The 16,805-nt window shown below is 46.5% G+C and overlaps 1 protein-coding gene across 1 annotated transcript in view; it reads right to left on the bottom strand.

The window, feature by feature from the left end:
• Positions 1–299: 299 nt before the first annotated feature.
• Positions 300–16,805, bottom strand: part of EHD3 (EH domain containing 3) — a 29,984-nt gene continuing 13,478 nt past the window's right edge. The window contains exons 4-6 of the mRNA XM_036380032.2: positions 4,787–5,199; positions 3,642–3,806; positions 300–2,317 (exon numbers count right to left, since the gene is read on the bottom strand). Of these exons, the coding sequence (XP_036235925.1) occupies positions 1,790–2,317; positions 3,642–3,806; positions 4,787–5,199 (1,106 nt within the window). The 3' untranslated portion in view covers positions 300–1,789. The remainder of the gene's footprint in view (positions 2,318–3,641; positions 3,807–4,786; positions 5,200–16,805) is intronic.

Genomic DNA, 16,805 nt, shown 5'->3' with positions numbered 1-16,805 from the left:
TCTACTGAAATGTGGTGGTTACCTCTCCCCTGTATTGAACAAGGTGGATCACAGGTACAATTCCTCTTGCTTTGGCAAGTATGGAGGTTGTGATTAGACTGCCAAGAGAGAAAGTTGCTGCAGATGTCACCCAGTCATTCAGCAGTGCACACCCGAGTCCAGCTGGGCTGATCTGTACATGCACTTCTGGGAATGTGCATAAGCATAATCTCCTCCCTTTGCTGCACTTAGAAATAAGTTTTGTTTTTTTTTTCTTTTCAGCTGCATTTCATTTTGCTGTAAAAAGAAGTAGACAGATCTGGCCTTTCTTTTTTAATAATGTCTTAGGACCAGGGTACAAAAGAGGTTAATGCATTAATTTTTAAGACAAGTGATAAATGTACTGCAATAAGCACATCCTACATACACAGAATATATTTCTCTATATAATATGAACACAAGAGATATAAAATAAGTTATACTTATCTTGGTTTTTCATCACAGTAGGAGCTCAGCTTATATAAAGTGACAACAGGATTGGAACAACACGCTGCTCCAAAGCAACAACAAAAACCAGAAGTGCGCGCGCACGTTCGTGTCGAGGCAGTGAAACAAGAAATGGAGGCAATTCTGCTAAAATCAGGTCTTGGAAACAAAAATTTCATAGAGCATGAAAGAAGTGAGGAAGGTCTCTTGGCTCAGGGTAGAAGTTCTGGAGGGGATCAAGTGTAAGTGTGTGGTGAGGAGAGCGTGTGAAGGCCAACATCCTGGCTGGGTTTGTGGAGGCACAGAGCAGAGCAAGCTCTGCCCAGCGCCCCTGAGTGCTCTGCCCTTGTGATGGATCCAGTGTGGGGTTGGTGTCTGTACAGTGAGGATGGGGCCTTGTGGCGTTCACTGTGCACGATGAGAGCAAACACGAATCACTTCACAGGAATCACAGACACCACCACTGTTCAAAGAGCAAACAGGACCCACTGGCTGTGAAATGCTGGGTGAGCCTGGAAGCAGCGCTCCTCCCTTCCAACCCACCTCGTGTCCACCTCTAGGGCCCCCTCCCTTGCCTCCCTTGGAGTGTGGTTCTCTTGGCTGGGCCTGCAGAACAAATCTCCCCTGGGGACTGAATGGGAGGTGGTGATGATTGGGAACTCTGAGTGCCTGCCCCACAGTGAACAATGAGGAACTCCAGCTGCCCAGTTCAGAACTCTTTCAGATTTTATTGATGTATTTTTCTTTAAGGACAGGGGAACGTTTGTAAAACTTGCATCTTAACGGTGAAACAAGGTTCCTAAAGTTCTTAACTCTGGTGTTTAGTATCTAGTATTTTAGTGTGGGCTTATGTTAATTAGGAAATGCTCTTTATTTTGGCCAATAGCTTGAAGACCTTGTGGTTTCTCTTAGTCTCCTGAATTTTGCAAGACCCATTAAAAGGCAGAAGGTGCAGCCAAAGCTCAGGAGTGATACTGGCAGTTAGCAGATTTCTATTAGTGCCTATTCCACTCTCCAAAAATGCAGCCCTGTTCAGGTTTTCTTCTACTCTCGCTTAACAGAGTCTCCTACTTGGCAACATCCTTTCTTTACCTTCATGTTTACAGACTACACATTAGAAAGCAGGGACAGTACACTGGAAGAGTTAATTGCATATCATGAAGGATTGGACTTTTTTGTTCTGCTTTAGATTTTGTTCTTCATACAGCAAAGTAGGTACAAATCCAAACGTGATCTCACATCTGAAGGTATAATTTAAGTAAACATGTTGTTCTAGATCTTTTATTTTCCCCTTCCCTTTCCCCACTCCCCTATAACCTTTCTTTCACTCTGTTATTTTCCTTTTGGACGGAGGGAGGAGATGGGAAGGGAGCTCATTTGGCAGCTCATGACCCTCCAACTTGACTTTAATGAGATGATTCGCCAAGGCAAACTCCTCATCATCCAGCATGCCATCTTTGTCGATGTCAGCCAGTTTCCAGATCTTGCCCAGCACGGTGTTGGGCAGCTTGGACCTTACCATCTCCTTCTTGGCGTTGGCACCAGTTATTTTGCCGTCGACGGGCGAGAGCGTGTAGAAGATCTCGTCGTACATGGGCTTGTCCCTGGCCACCACCCACTCGGCGTCGTCGATCCCCTCCCCGGCGCCCTCTCCGTAGCCGTGGCCGAAGGGGCCGTGCAAGGTGCCCTCGAAGGCTCCTCCCTTCACCATCTGGGTCGGCCGCTGGGACTCCTCCTGGCGGACCAGCACCATCAGCTGCGCGATGTCGTTGGCCAGCATGTCTTCCACGGTCTCCAGCAGCTTGCTCTTCAGAGGCTGGAACTTGCTGAAATCCTGGGCTTGCAGCTGATCCTTAAGAATGGGACAGCACAGCAAGAGGTGAGTGACACGGAGGAGTGATGGTGTACAGGGGGATGCCTGCCTGCTACTGCAGAGGAGTGGGGAGTTTGGCGTTCCTTCCTCTGACAGCCCTGCTTTCAGCGTGGCATGGGGTCTCCCTGGCTGGCCTTGCTCTGACTTTAATCCTCTCCCAAGCCCTACAGAAAATGACCAAATAGTTCAGGGCAAAGTGGTTGTGTGCTCTTGCTACCTCCTCCAGCCAGTGCTCTACGTTCCCTCCCCGTTCTGCGCTCTGGGAAGGAGATGCCACCTGGCAAAAGACCACTGCACTCATCACTATGCAGTGCAGCTTTCAGATTTCATCAAGACAGCAGCACATCTCTAAGAGGTGGTGAGCAGGTCTTTACAGCATGGCTCAGATTCTGTAATTTCACAGCTAAGCAAAAGGGCTTTGAGTAAGGCCTGCAGAGAACTCTCTTCTAGCTGCAGAAAGACCTACAGCTTTATCTTTCACCCTCATTAAATCCATACTATTCACTCCAACTGGATTTGTACAGTTCTTTATTTTTAACACACATTTTAACAAGCAGTGAAGGAGATCTCCTATACCCCACAGGTATCATTCCCAACAATTTAGGGAGAATATATTTTCAAAAATAGGCAAATGCTGTTTTCCATAGGTAACTAGTAGCAACCTCAAGAGCTAGAACTCAGAACGGGTTTTTGCTTGGACTGAAGCCACACAGCAATGCAGCAGTGTCCAGCATTGCTTGAATGTACAATACAAGGCTCTGATCCAAGGTCCTTTGAAGTTTTTGACTTGTGTGAACCCTGGGCCAGGTCTCTGGTCTGCAGAACAAAAAGCCTGCTTCTCTGCTAAAGATAGGAAAGGGGCTTAAAGTTTTTACACCTTCCTTTCTCTCCTTCTAGAAACAAAGAGTTAAGTAGAAGACAAATATAGCTCTTGAGGAATGTGCCATATGTAGCCCTTTCAGGACACAGGTTTCCTTTTGTTATAAACTGCTTAGGCCTGAAAAATCTGCAAATGGAACCTGGAATTAAAAATAAAGAAAAACAGAAGAAATCACTCGCTGTAAAGTGCTATTCAGGCAAAAATATGAGAAATGAATGTGAAGCTGTAATGCTCCATATGAGCTCTATGTGTAAGAAGTGCTCATGCCCAAATATAGCCTGCACATATTTTAAGGCACATTTCAACATTACAGCAGGCTTTTCCCACAGGTGGCAACAATCAAAGTCTGCATGGCTCTGTTGTATTCCCTGCAGTTACTCCAGTGCTCTTTCCCTGGATGTTTGCCAGGATGCCACTGCTTACCTGCATCTTTCTCAGGTTAGGGAAGTCTCCTGGTGAGATCTGATGCTCCCGTTCAATCCGGGCATAAATATCTCCCAAGTTGTTAACAAGCTCCTTCTTTTTGTTGTCTTTCCCAAACATTGAGGGCATTTCCTTCTTTAGGGAACTGATGATGTAGGCATGGACCTGAAGGGAATTAAATTATATGGAATGAAGGCAAATGTTAAATAGCACATCAGAAAATTCTTCTCAGCAGAGTATCTGTGCCCAGGACTTGCCTCCATCTTGTCCCACCCCGAAGAGCAAGCTCAGCTCCTCAGCTTGCCTGGACCTATGGATTGTTATTCCAGTGCTCAATGCTCAGCTGTGTGCTCTGTCTGTGCTGAGACAAGGCAAAAACAAGTGTAGTCCTGAGCATACAGACAGTGACATTCATATACACTTTCTGGAGGGAGTGGTGGGGTTTTTTTTCTTCCACTGGGCATGGCCTTCAAGGGAACAGTCCCTTCCCAGTCCAAACATACAGGTTCAGTGTTTTAGTATGAATACCAGTCCTTATGCAACATTGTGGCTTTTTTTTCCAATGGTGAACCAAGCATTTTTTCTTGAAATGAAGACCCTTGCACTGAAAGCTTTTTGAGGGATCTTATGATCTCTTTTCTCAATTGATGTGGGTTTTTTCCTGTATTTTTAAGGGCTTCTTTCAGTTTATTTCAAATACTCAGGGATACTATAAGCTTATTTATCATTTGTGTGAGTCTCCACCTCCTGTGCATCCATCTTAGTCAGGTATCTCTCTTAGCTAAGAAAGTTTTAAGCAAAAGACTTAGAGCTTATCAATTCCCTTGGTGTATGGTTCTGATATGCTGAATTGGTTCTAATTCTCAAGTTGCTACCAGAGAGCAACTGCTTTCCAGATCCCTTCAAGTGCTACCTGCTTGATCTGTAGTTACCTTCCTCACTCTGGCCCACCATGACACACTAAACAAAGGAGTTTTCTTCCCATGTTGGCATAGGGCTCATATGCTGGGCCTGAGTTAAATGGGATGGAAAAAGAGTAGGATCCACCAGCTCTGCAAGCTGAACTGGCCAAAACCACCTCTCCACAGGCTGCCTGCTGCAGACAGCCCACACCGAACGCCCGGGGCTTCTATGCCAGCACCTACCTTGGCCAGGCGCGCTCGCTTGATGAGATCGTTGAGCTTCCTGAGGGCTGCATTGCGGGGCAGGCTCTGGATGTCCCTGAACAGGTCCTGCTCCTCCGCCTCAAACAGCTTGCGGTTGTCGGGGATGAGCAGGGGGTGGGACCAGAAGGAGCCGATGTAGACTCGGATGACCTCGGGAGTGTTAACGATCTTCCCCAGGGACCACATGAGGGCACCGTACACCCGCATCAGCTGCTGAGTCTCTATCTGGTCGGCCTTGTTGAGAACAACTCTCATCTTGTCCTCGTGGTTCTTCAGGGCCTTGATGACCTCAGAGAATTCATCAGAGATGTCCAGCTTGTGAGCATCAAAGAGGAGAATGATGCGGTCGACCCGCTCTGCGAACCACTCCAGTACAGCAGCGAAGTCATAACCTGCAAGGGGGGGGAGGAAGAGCAGAGATGCAGCAGATGTGGGAGTTGAGAGCCTCCCTGCTGTACTCCAACTATCTCTGCACCTAACTGAGGGTAAGCTTGCAAGGAAGTGGCTTTCCCAGTAGAGCAGGTAGCTTGATAAGGAGATGAGGCACTGTCCATACAGTTAAGGACAGGTCTTGTCCTCTCCACGTGAAGAGATCACCCAAAGAAGTCTTGAACTTGTGCTCCAGATCTTCATTCAAATGCACATCAAGGAGCAACTGCTGTATTCAAACTTACTGCAGAAGTCTTGAACGTAGCACAAGAGAGGTTTAATTTGTGAATGACTGGCCATCAGCATAGCCCACACAGAAAGCTGGGTCACTGCAATACTTGTAGCCAGACTGGTTTGAGATGCCTATCTCCACTGCTTAATAAATCCCAGGTCTTGTTGTGCAAGACTAACTTTATCCCATCCAATTCAGAACCCAGCATGCAAATAACCCTCCCTAGCAGAGTAACCATCCTGCCATACCTGCTGCATGTGCACAAAGCCAAATGATTTGTGCTCACTTAGCCAAGAGCCTGACACTCAGCAGAGACAGCATTGCTGTGAACACCAGAGGCAGGCACAGGCCAGGAACAGTGGGTTCAAATTTCACCTGCCTCAGGACTAAACATAATGGGTTCAGTGTCAGACTGGGTCCACCTCTAAGCAGTTCAGGGCATGATAAATAGTGTGTGGAGAAGTCCCTAAAACAATAGTAATGTCAGCAACAAAATTACCTTTTTTCCTAGCTCTGTGGTGGTTTTTTATTGTGCCTTAAAGTCTTGGTGAGAGACTGGTTGGTTCTGTCCCCCTGCTTTGTCAGGTTCTCCTATGCTGTGCAATATTTGGGGTTATCTGAGTCACCAGAGTGCTGCGCTTTGTTAAGGGAAATCAGGACAGAGCAAATGCTATTTGCATTCAAATCCTTTAATATACTATTTTAATCTTGGCTTTCATGAATAAATTCATGATAATTAGTTTGGTGCTTTTTCCTCCTGCTCCCCTTTCTTTTTCTTCCTTTTTTCCTTCCGTCCCCTCTAAAACCTAGAGGGCAACCAGTGCACCCCAATGATTAGACTGGAACTACAGAGGGGAGGATAGCTGAGCTCTGATCTTGCTTTTTCATGCTGGACTTTTCTTCCCTATGACTAATCAAACTGGAGTGAAATCCTACCTCTCATGTCAGGAATAAAGCCTGTGTGAACCTTCTCTTCAGCTGGATAAATTGGTTTTAACTTTTTGCCACTGAGAACTTTTATACAACTTCAAAGTCTTACTCCTGGGCATAAGTGTTCTGCTTTGGTCAATTAGTTGCTGCTTACAGGAAAAGGGGATGGCAGAGTGTGGGCATGTGAGGGGTGTGTGAGGTGTGGACACTCTGTCCTGCTCTCTTCCATGGGATCTACAGAGATCTCAAATGAAAGACAGATGTTTGTCCCACCAGTGTCCTTCTGCTCACTGGGACACGAGTGTCTCACAAGAGCAAGCAGTGCTGGGCCCTGGCTCTTTGCTCAGCTATGTTTGATACTGAGAACTTCAGAGAATTCAGAATCAGTGTTAGCTTTGACAAAGACCTGCTGAGCATTCAGTATATTGCATGTATATTATACTGATATACTGATTAGCTGCATATCTTGCTCGGTCTGTGTGTCTGACCTCAAACACAGTCACAAGTCAGTTTTTTAAAACTGAAATAAACTTGATCCTGCTCGCTTTCAGATGTTAACGGCCTTTTTTAACTTTAGGTGCTAACCTCAGCTTTTTAACCTCAGCTGCCCTGGCTGCAGGGAGCTCTGCTCCACTGCTCTAATGGTGCAAAGATCAGGGTGCTGACTCCTTCCTAACCTCTGCCGGGGCAGTGGCAGCAGGACAAAGTCAATGCTGATACCTCACTTCACTCAGCCTGGGTTCAGGCTGTCAGCTGTCCCTCTGCAAGCTGATCAAAGGCTGTGCAAACAGGGACCTCCCATGCCCCCTCAAACCTTGCTAAACAGAGATATACAGACTTTATGTTCACTTCTGCCAGGGCTGGAAGTCATCTGGCATGGCAGGACAGTTTGTTCTTCATACGCAGAGCTACACAGCTTGCTTTTTCATCATGGGAGCAGTGAGTCAGGGTGACTTTATTTGGAGATGTTTGTGCATTTAACCTTGTAAAATCTCATGGACTGGGATGTTTTCTTGTCAAGCTGCCACATGTTTGAATTGTACCATAGCTACTTTGTCCAGTCTTTTTCTTGGGAGAATCAGATGGAAAACAGTCATGGTCTCTAGGCTATCTTGTAATGCTACAGTGATGTCCTGTCACAGATCATGTGGATGGTTTCCCTCTGATAGTAGAGGAACAGTCACTGTTACACTCTCTGTTGTTTTAATAGGGGCTGGAATGAGTTAGGGAAAGTGTCTGCACCTGACACTCAGTCCGCCTTGCAGGGATTTAGTAAAAGTGGGAACTGATTATTTAAAAGAAGGGAGATATAGAAAAAAATGTGTAATTGTAGTTTTGGTATTAACTGAGGACTTGGGAGACTGACCTTAGCCCGGGTCTCAAGGTTTGTCCAAAAGTATCTTCAGGTGCTTAGCTCTCATGATTTTTATCCTATATCAAGCCTGCATCCACAGTGGCACTTGGAAGGTATCTATTTACTGAGCATCTCTTTCCTATTAACAAAAATAAATGCTGCTCTACCCAGCAAGAAAAGGAAATTAATATGTGCTCAGACCCTTTGTATGTTACTGTAGCAGCTGGGAATACACAATGAGTCCTGAGTGTCCCTGTGGACTTCATTTAATGTCCAGATTGATTAGCAGACTTTCTTTCCTAGCCTCTTTGCTGCCTCAGAGATATTCTCTGGACAGCTGTCCTGCATATCTCTATTAAAAAGAGAACAAAGCCCTGGAGAGTAACACTTGCTGTTGACTGCTCTGAGACATCACCATGGATGTGGTTTACATCCCGTGCTGGGACAAAAGCCCAACCCACACCCTCCCCTTGTGTGTCCCTCTGGCTCTGGGGAGCTTCTCCTGTTGGTGCCCAGCTGAGCAAGAAACAAGTCTGGTGTGTGCAGTGCTACTGATCACAGCTGCATTCCTCTGTATGGGGGTGCCTGGCAGGACAAACGAGGTGTAAGTGTAGGTATTCTGTTCTTAGGTGATGGAGGGAAAGAGGGGAAATTATCCTGAGTGCTGTGAAGTTCCTTAACAAACAGCATGACGTGGGACAGAGCTCTGTTTACAGCTATCTACTCAGAGTCACTGCCTGTGGTGGTGCTTTCATACACAGTGCCTAGAGGATTGCTACAGATGTGATTCATGGGGTTGACTTTGTAGTCTTGCTTTTAGTGTATAATAGATTGTTACTAAAGCATTTGGATAGCAGGGTGACAGTGTAAATGGCTAAAGGCAAGCTATTAATAAAGGTGTTTATTTAAAAAGAGGGTCTTAGATTAGTATTTTAACATTTTGTTTGGAGCTTTCATTTTTGGAAGGCTTTTCAATGCCACAGAGAACTCAGGGCATTTTGCCTGGCTCTAGCCAGAGCTGGAGGTGTTCAAAACCTGAAAACATGAGGCTCATTCTGTAACTAAACTTAAGCATTATAGCCTCACTTTGGATTCCTCCTTCCTGCCCCTTTTTCATTCCACAGATGCACTGGGCCTGCCTCTTTCTTCTGGCAGGTTATTACTATGCGAGCTTAGACCAAGAACTGATCTTCATCTGCAGTCAAATTAGGAGTTTTCCTGGTGTCCCCCGCTCGTTCCACTGCAAATGCATTATGTCTCCTTGTGTTGTAGGGTGTTGCTAAGGCCTCTCACAAAGCAGGCAGACACCATCTCAGCTCTGGCAGAGTTTCAGGGGTGGGTGATGCTGTCCATGGAACTCAGCAGGGTTTTATTGTGAACTTACAGGGTGGCTGGGAAGCCATCTGCTTGCCAAAGCTGCATTAATGCAGCAAAACCATTATGACAGGGATGTTCAGACAGAACTGTAAAGGGAAGAATTTGCTGTTCAGTAATTCCTGTCTGTTGTGCTTGCATCCCTGTTGAAAAATATGCTGCATGTTTAAACATTCTCTAACATCACTGCTGCAGCTTCCTTCACAACCTCCAGATAAGGTGAACGTGAAGAGAAAACGAATCCAAATCATACAGCAGTAGGAGGACAAGATGAACATGATAACTATTTTATTCCATCAGATGGTTTTTTTAATGGGACAGGTTTCCTTCTGACAGCATGAAAAGGACTCAACAGACTTAACACAAAGCTGACAAGTCAGCAGGACTGTCAGTGGGTTCAGCCTGCAGAGAAAATTACATTCTTGCAGACACCTTGCCACCTAGACTCCATAAGGCAGGCTGGCCTAATGAATTCCTGTCTGTGCAGCACTGGAATACCTGGCACCATGCATTTCAGCAAGAGCTGGCAGGATTATGCAATTACATTCTGTCAAGTCAGATCAGGCATGATATAGTCTTTATGCTGACTGTGAGGAGATGGATGATACCTGACCCAGCACAAAATCTGCCTGGCTGTAAGATTCTAAAGCCAATTTGAACCAGCAAGGAGTGGGCATGCACTGGTTCAGCATTTCTCACCGTGCAGCTACACTGGTTGTTGGTTTAGGTTTGTTTAGTTTGTGCTATTTTTTTTACTGGTAGCAAGCATACTAGTGATTTCCTGCCTTGTGGAACCATAGCCACAGGTCCTGTGGTAGTGGAGTTCAGGTGGGGTTGAATGGAAACAGTGAGATCAGGAAGTGCTGAAAACCCTAAAGCTGCTGCTCTGCACCAGATATTTCACAGCTTGCTGTTATTACTGCTGTAAACTGTGCTGCTGCTTTTAGCAATTTACTTCTTTCCTGCTGAATTTTAGTCACTGGGAGCTTCATTCTCATCTTTCCAAAGCTGGTGTTATCTAGAGATGACAGATTTACCAGAGAGTTTTATGGCAGTGTCCCTATTTGTCAAGTGGGGGACTGGCTCTGATTGTCTGAGGGCAACATCCCAAGGTGACACCCTGAACACTGACTGCCTAGAGAGGGAACAGGGAATGAAATGAATGCTGATTCCACGGAGCTTATGACTGAAATTTTTCTAATTGAGTAATAGAGCTTTGAGGCTTAGTCTAACTGGCCACAGAGATGTCGTCCCTGAGAGCCCTTCAGAGTCCAGGGAAGAAGACTTGTGTCATTGCAGAACAAGCAGGCAGCCCACACTGGAGGGGGGAGAATGTGCCAGGAGGGGCAGGTGTTACCCAAATGTGACAGATGGCTGTGAGCAAGGAGAAGGAAGGTCACACGATGGTCAGAGGAGGAAGATGAGGGGAGGGAGGAGGGGGAAGTTACACATCCCTTTGAGGACACACAAAGTGGGAGTGGGAAGCTGGGTTGGGTGGCAGTCGTGGTGTCCCAGAGAGGGAAGGGTGCTGGGTAAGAGTATCAGAGAGGAAACAGCTGGCACTGGGTGGGAGAACAGTGATTTGAGCAAGTTTCTCTCAAGGTGAGGAGCTGGGGGTGCCAGCAAGGAGAGGACAGAAGGGATGATGGAAAGCAAGGCATGGGTACTGGATACACCTCACTGCAGCTCATCCTCAAACACCTCTGTAAAAAGCTGCCATGCTCCTCTCTGGAAGTGGCTGCCTCCCAAGGGAATATAAAGAGATTCCTGTAATGCATCTCTGTGGGTGTGTTGGGAAGTACACAGAAGGCCTTTGGGATGAAAAGATTTCTTTAAATGTCGCATGCCCTAATTTTTAGACAGGCCCCAGCTTGCCAATCACTTCTGCCTGTGCCTGTACTCAAAGAAATAATCTGTCCTGGAGCTGCTGATTCAGAGCACTGAGAGCTACATCCTCCTGCCAGTGCTCCACATTTCCTCCTCTTCCGTACCAAGAACTAATGGAAACATGAAATACGTTTTGGAGGCTTTAACGTTCCCAAAGCAAAGGCAAAAAGACTCAAAGCACAGCAGGTCTCTGTTCTCAGCTAGCAACAATGCTAACATTAACATTAACCAGTACCTGGAGTGCCAGACTGTGTGGCTTTTTGCTTTCATGTTGTTTACTGCGAGGGCTTTAGGGTGGGGAAGAGACTGGGAGCCTGATGGGGCCTCTGGCCACTGGAAAGTCAGTGAAACTTCACCAGGCACATTCAAATCAGGTGGAGCAAAACTCAGGAGAGCATTGTCCAGAGCTCATGTTTAGCTCCTGTGTACACACAGCCAGAACTTGTCCCATCCTCAAGTTTTTATCTTTGCTACTTGTGACAGATGGGCCTGAGCGTTACCTGGTACTTGGGCCAATTCTAAAAACTAAATTCTAAAGCAGTTTCTAGACAGGTTTTGAGACCTCAGAAGGCATCTGAATACAGGCCAAATTTTCCAAAGAAGTCAGTGCATAGCAGTGTTGATGTGTAGCTGGGATTCCAAGGAACTTTTTTTTTACCATAGACTGAATTCTCCTGTATTCATACTTTAAATTTCAGGAGAAATCATGCCTGAAAAGCTGGCCTGAAATGGCCACCAGTGATTGACAGCTCCCAGGGACCAGGAAACACATTCCTTCTCCATTGCTGCTCAGGATGCTGAAAGAATGCACGATGGGCATAAATAATGCAAATTGATGAGATGCTGATGGCATGACCATCTTCCCTCTATGCAATAGATACTTGGAATATTTCTGGAGTGCACAGCAAATGGACAAGCTGCACAGCTGTTCTAAAACTCAGACTTGTTTAGTAACACAAATGAAATGCTTGCTGTATGTTAATAGGAATAGAAAAAAGCACAGCCCTTTCCATATGTGCAGCAATTTAATCTTGTTCTTTGGTGCTGCTTTTTTTCGCTCTTCCACTTCTGCAACTGCAAAATATATCAGTATTTCCAACCCTAATCATGGAGAAAGTCCCTCTCCCCCCTAGTACCAAGCGAAATATTGGTTTGACTTTCTCAAACCCCAAATATAATCTTGACCTTCTGTCTGCATACTGCTTTCAGGTCAGAAGAGTTAGGCTCGTGGCTTCACATATTTCTAGAAATAAAAATGAGAACTGTGCAGTTCATTTTCTGCTCATTTTTGTGTTTTTATTTTAAGAGGAAGTGCAGAACAGTGTGCCTGTAAGAGCTGAGCATTTCAGTGGAACAGCATGTGTTAACTGAGACTATGATAAAATCAGGCAGGTTGGCAGAGCAGCTGTAATGGAGGTGAACTGGAAAGCCAAAACTAAGCAGTGAACTTTCACCCTCCCAGGCAGAGTGAAATACAGAATATAAGCAAACATCACCAGTGGGGAGTATTTTAGCAAATATTTGAAATGCCTCCCTTTTGGAGGCTTTCAGGGTGGATGCCTTTAGTTTGTATCATGCTGTTGCTAGCACACGTGACAAAGCTCCTCAGAAAAAATATTTTTTTGTTGCCATTGTACCCTAAACAGCATTGCATGAAGTGGGAGAACATCAATTCCCTTGGTGTTTGCCTTTCCCTTCCAAGCATGGCTATTTGAGACACAGCCAGGCTGAGAGCTCTGCACTGCCCAGGACTGTTGCTATTGGCATTTTTCTTCTTGCTGTCAGACTGGTGAGTGATTAAGTGTCCCTGGTGCTGAAGCTGCTGGTCATTTGGGAATTCTGCTTTCCCAGGAGAAGGGTGAGGCTGGTGGGTGTAGGGTTCTTTCCCTTGGTTATGGGATGCTTAGGCTGCACTGAAGCCAGCAGGATGGAACTGAGTGGAAGGCTGGGAAAATACTGGAATAGTGTATACTGGAAAGCAAGCCAATGAGGAATGACACTGCCAGGCCTTGCCTTGCCACCTCCTGGCAAGGACCTTGTGGTCACTGCTAACACAGGAAAGGGAGAAGGCAGCACACAGAGAGTGAGCATGAAGTGATCAGGATATATCCAGGAAGTACTGCCCCAAAAGAGGGATCAAACATGGCTTGGCCAAGGTGCCACTGAACTTGGCAGACATCTGCTCAGCTCAGGGCAGATGTGGGCTGAGACACATGGGCAGCAGAGCGTGCAAGGCTCAGCCCCCAGGGATGGCACTGCCACTGAAGCACACGAGCTCTTGTTGCCAGGTGGCTCCATTAGCAGGGCAGACTCACAGGGTGATGGATTATGAGGAAGTCCTCACTCCTGTCCTGGCTCTGCACGACCTATCTGTGGTCCTCCCCTCTGTCCTCATTTATTTCAGTCATCCCCTCCTCATTTTCCCTCCCAGCAGGCTGGCCTGAGCTCATTATGTGACACCAGAACACTGCTTTGCAGGTGGATGGCATTTGTATCATTATCAAATTGTCAAAGCAGACAAGACTGTGCTGCTTTGGCCCAAACACCTCCCTCATGGGCACCTCTGCAGCCTCATGCTCCCCTAGAAACAAATAACAAAAAGGACAAAGCAAGGAGCAAGGCAATGCAATCATTAGTTATTTAAATGTGGACACAGATTCATGCCTCAGACTGTAAAAAAGATCAGAAGAGAAATGGCTGCCTTCCAGGCAAGGATGATACAGAAGCAGTGAAGGACAGGATGCTTTGGGCCAGGACATCCTGGAAACACTTCCCACAAAGCCTGTAAATGACACCTGTGCATCCCAGGGAGTCTGGCTACCACACCTGTGACACTGTGGGTGCCCACCACAAAGCAGTGCATGAGTCAGGAGCTCAGGAGGTCAATTCAGTGCAGCAGCTCCTGGGCTACACACATTTTATGAGGGTCTGAGAGCAGCAGCAGCTGCTGTGTCAGTGCTGGGGATGTCCCTGCATGTCAAAGGGATGTGCACTTCAGCTCTGACAGACTCACCACCCTCAAGTGCTTGATAGGCCTAAACCTGCAGCTCTGCTTCTGGAAGGCAGTTTCCCAGTTTCCCAGCCTTCCTGGGCTGCTCTGTGGGGGCAGGGGGCTCTTTATGGTCATGCAGTCCTGGGAGAGAGCCAGTGCAGAGCTCTGTTTCCTGGGATTATACAGCATTCCTTGCAGCAAAGCTTGGTAGCAAAGCTCTGCTGCTGGCACCCTGTGCTCGTGCACACACTGCCTGATCTGTCACCTTTAACAGCAACAGGGCAGGGAATTTAATTCAGACTCGAGTGCAGACAAGTGAAATGCTTCCAAACCTGGACTTGGCCCCTGAATCAATCCTTTAAATCCCGTTTCCTTGCTCCTGCTCTTTGAAACATGGATGCAGTAACAGGAACAGCTACTGCTTTGAAATTCAGGGGTATAAGGTGGCTCTCATGGATTGCTGAACTCTGCTAAGCTGACACTGTATAGATTAACTAATGCTCCTGACGTCTAATGGGGAGGGAGATGGACTTGTCATGTTCCCACTGAGAGGAATTTCCTATTTTTAGAAATGCTGCTGGTTCTCATAGGATGGGCAGGCTGGGAAAGCCTGCCTCATCTTTTACATCTTTACTTTCCCCCTCAAATTTATCATAGAATGCTGCTTCACTATCTACTCTCTTCCCTGACACTGCATCCCAGGTACCCCAGTCTGAGGGTCTTAGAACCTACTGCTAGCAGTGGGGGGAAGAAAAGCATTCCTGTTCCAAGCAGTTAGGAAACTTCAAAGTCTCTTGGAAAACCTCTGTAAGACTCCCTCAGGTATTGCTTCATTCCCAAGTGAAATCTGAGCAGGCTGGGAAGGTATAGAAGGAGCAGAATTTTGTTGTGTCAGCATTTTTAGCCCTGTCTTGTTTTCTGCCTAGCCCATGTTACTGCTCTATCTGCCTCCAAAACCAGCTTGTTCATGAGGTCAGCTTGGCTGGTAAGCTTGGTGGCAAAGGTGTCAGCCTCACCATTTTTTCCTATTCCTCTTCCATGGGAGCTGGGAGGTGACTACTCCCTTTCAAACACCTTGAGATAAGCTCAAGCCAATGCCTGGCAGCAGCCCTTCCTAAACACAGGCACCTCAGCACTCTTTTGGCTCTTCCTGCTACCTGGAGACAGAAATTGCTGGAGTTTCCCAGCCTCAACAAAGCCATATTGACCTAAACCAGGTGAAGATCTTGTCCTGTATCTATTGCAAGGTCATCTGACCTGGCCCACATGAGCACTTCCAGTTTGTCCTGATGTAAATGGTGACAAAGCGAGGTCCCACCTACACTGTACATTTAACTGTTGTGATTACATCAGTGACAGCCCCCTAGTCTGGCTGGACATAGAGAAGAGCAAATTCCTGGGATGGCAGGATGATCAGGAGATGGCTGATCCACCTGGAGTTTTCTCCTGGCTAGAGGGTTGAGTGACCACACACTGTAGTCACAGGGCCAACGTGCCAATTTTCTGCCCTAAGTGCACTAAGTTGCACTGGGGGCAGAGAAGCTGCCCAGGAAGAACCTGCTCCACATGCTGAGACAGGCCTCCAGTTCTGCAAACATGTACAGCATGCAGCAATGTACAGAACTGGGACTCCCCTTTAGCCTCCTCAGCTGTTTCCAAATGTTTGCAGAGGCATTAGTGGCTTGGGTTAAAGTACACCAGTGACTTTTGTAACAGTGCACAGCTGTGTTATAAGCATGTTCTGGCATTGCTGCCATTTATTACAGTAGCTGCAAAGTACAGAATTGTTCAGGTTAGAAAAGATCTTTAAGATCATTGAATCCAGCTGTAAACCTAGCACTGGTCTCAACCCATAGATCTGTCTCATGCATTCAGATCCCTCTACAGATTCCTCTTCCAACCCTCCAGCACACCAACACTGCAGCCCAGAATGGTGGCATCTTCACACTGGCTAAGGGTGCTCTCACTCCTCTCTCTTGTCCAGATTGATTAAGGTATTGAACATGACTGGCCCCAGTCTGAGCCCTGGGCAACACCACCTGTGACTGGCTTCCAGCTGGATTTAACTCTTCTCTCACCACCACTCCTGGCCTGGCCACCCAGCCACTTTTTCACCCAGGGAAAGGTGCACCCATCCAAGCCATGAGCAGCCAGCTCCTCCAGGAGAATGTGAAGAAAACAGGGTCCTAGGCTTTACTAAAGTTTAGGTAGGCAATATCCCCAGCCTTCCCCTATCCAGGAAATAGCCCCAAGGTCACACTGACAGGATCTAGAATGGGACACCAAGACCCACTGGAAAGCTGACAGAGAAATTTTTGCAGAAGGAGCAGCAAGAAGTGCCAGTGTATTCTGCAGGAGGGTATTTTTAGTTCTGTAAACAGCTGAAAAGTAGGAAAATCTTGCAATATGTGTTGGCATTTGAACTAATGAGGAGATTTAGAAAAGGGGCATGAAATGGCTCCTTTTTGACTCACCTATACCTTCTTTTTAGTTTATTTTTAATAACAAAAATACTTCCTCCTAAGCAAGTTTCTTTCACTGTGATAGTTCCACAGGGAGAATTGGTTGCTTTCAGTGGCATTTTTTGACTGGAAAATGTCTACACCACATAATACAATTTTTTTTAATACTTTCTGCTGAGGGGAGGAATGCTTGCACAGCATATTTTTCAACTTTCTCATGAAGGCTGGCACACCTTGGAATTTCTGATCCCCTAGCAGTGCAGAGACCCACACTGAAAAAGGTTAATGTGAGGGGATTTCTGTGAACTGTAGCTGTGCTTTATTGACACTTCTTTGCT

The sequence above is a fragment of the Molothrus ater genome, chromosome 3 (genome assembly GCF_012460135.2).
Source record: "Molothrus ater isolate BHLD 08-10-18 breed brown headed cowbird chromosome 3, BPBGC_Mater_1.1, whole genome shotgun sequence".
NCBI classification, from domain to species: Eukaryota; Metazoa; Chordata; class Aves; order Passeriformes; family Icteridae; genus Molothrus; species Molothrus ater.
Note: the sequence above shows the minus strand (reverse complement) of the source record. Positions and strands in the feature narration are given on the sequence as shown.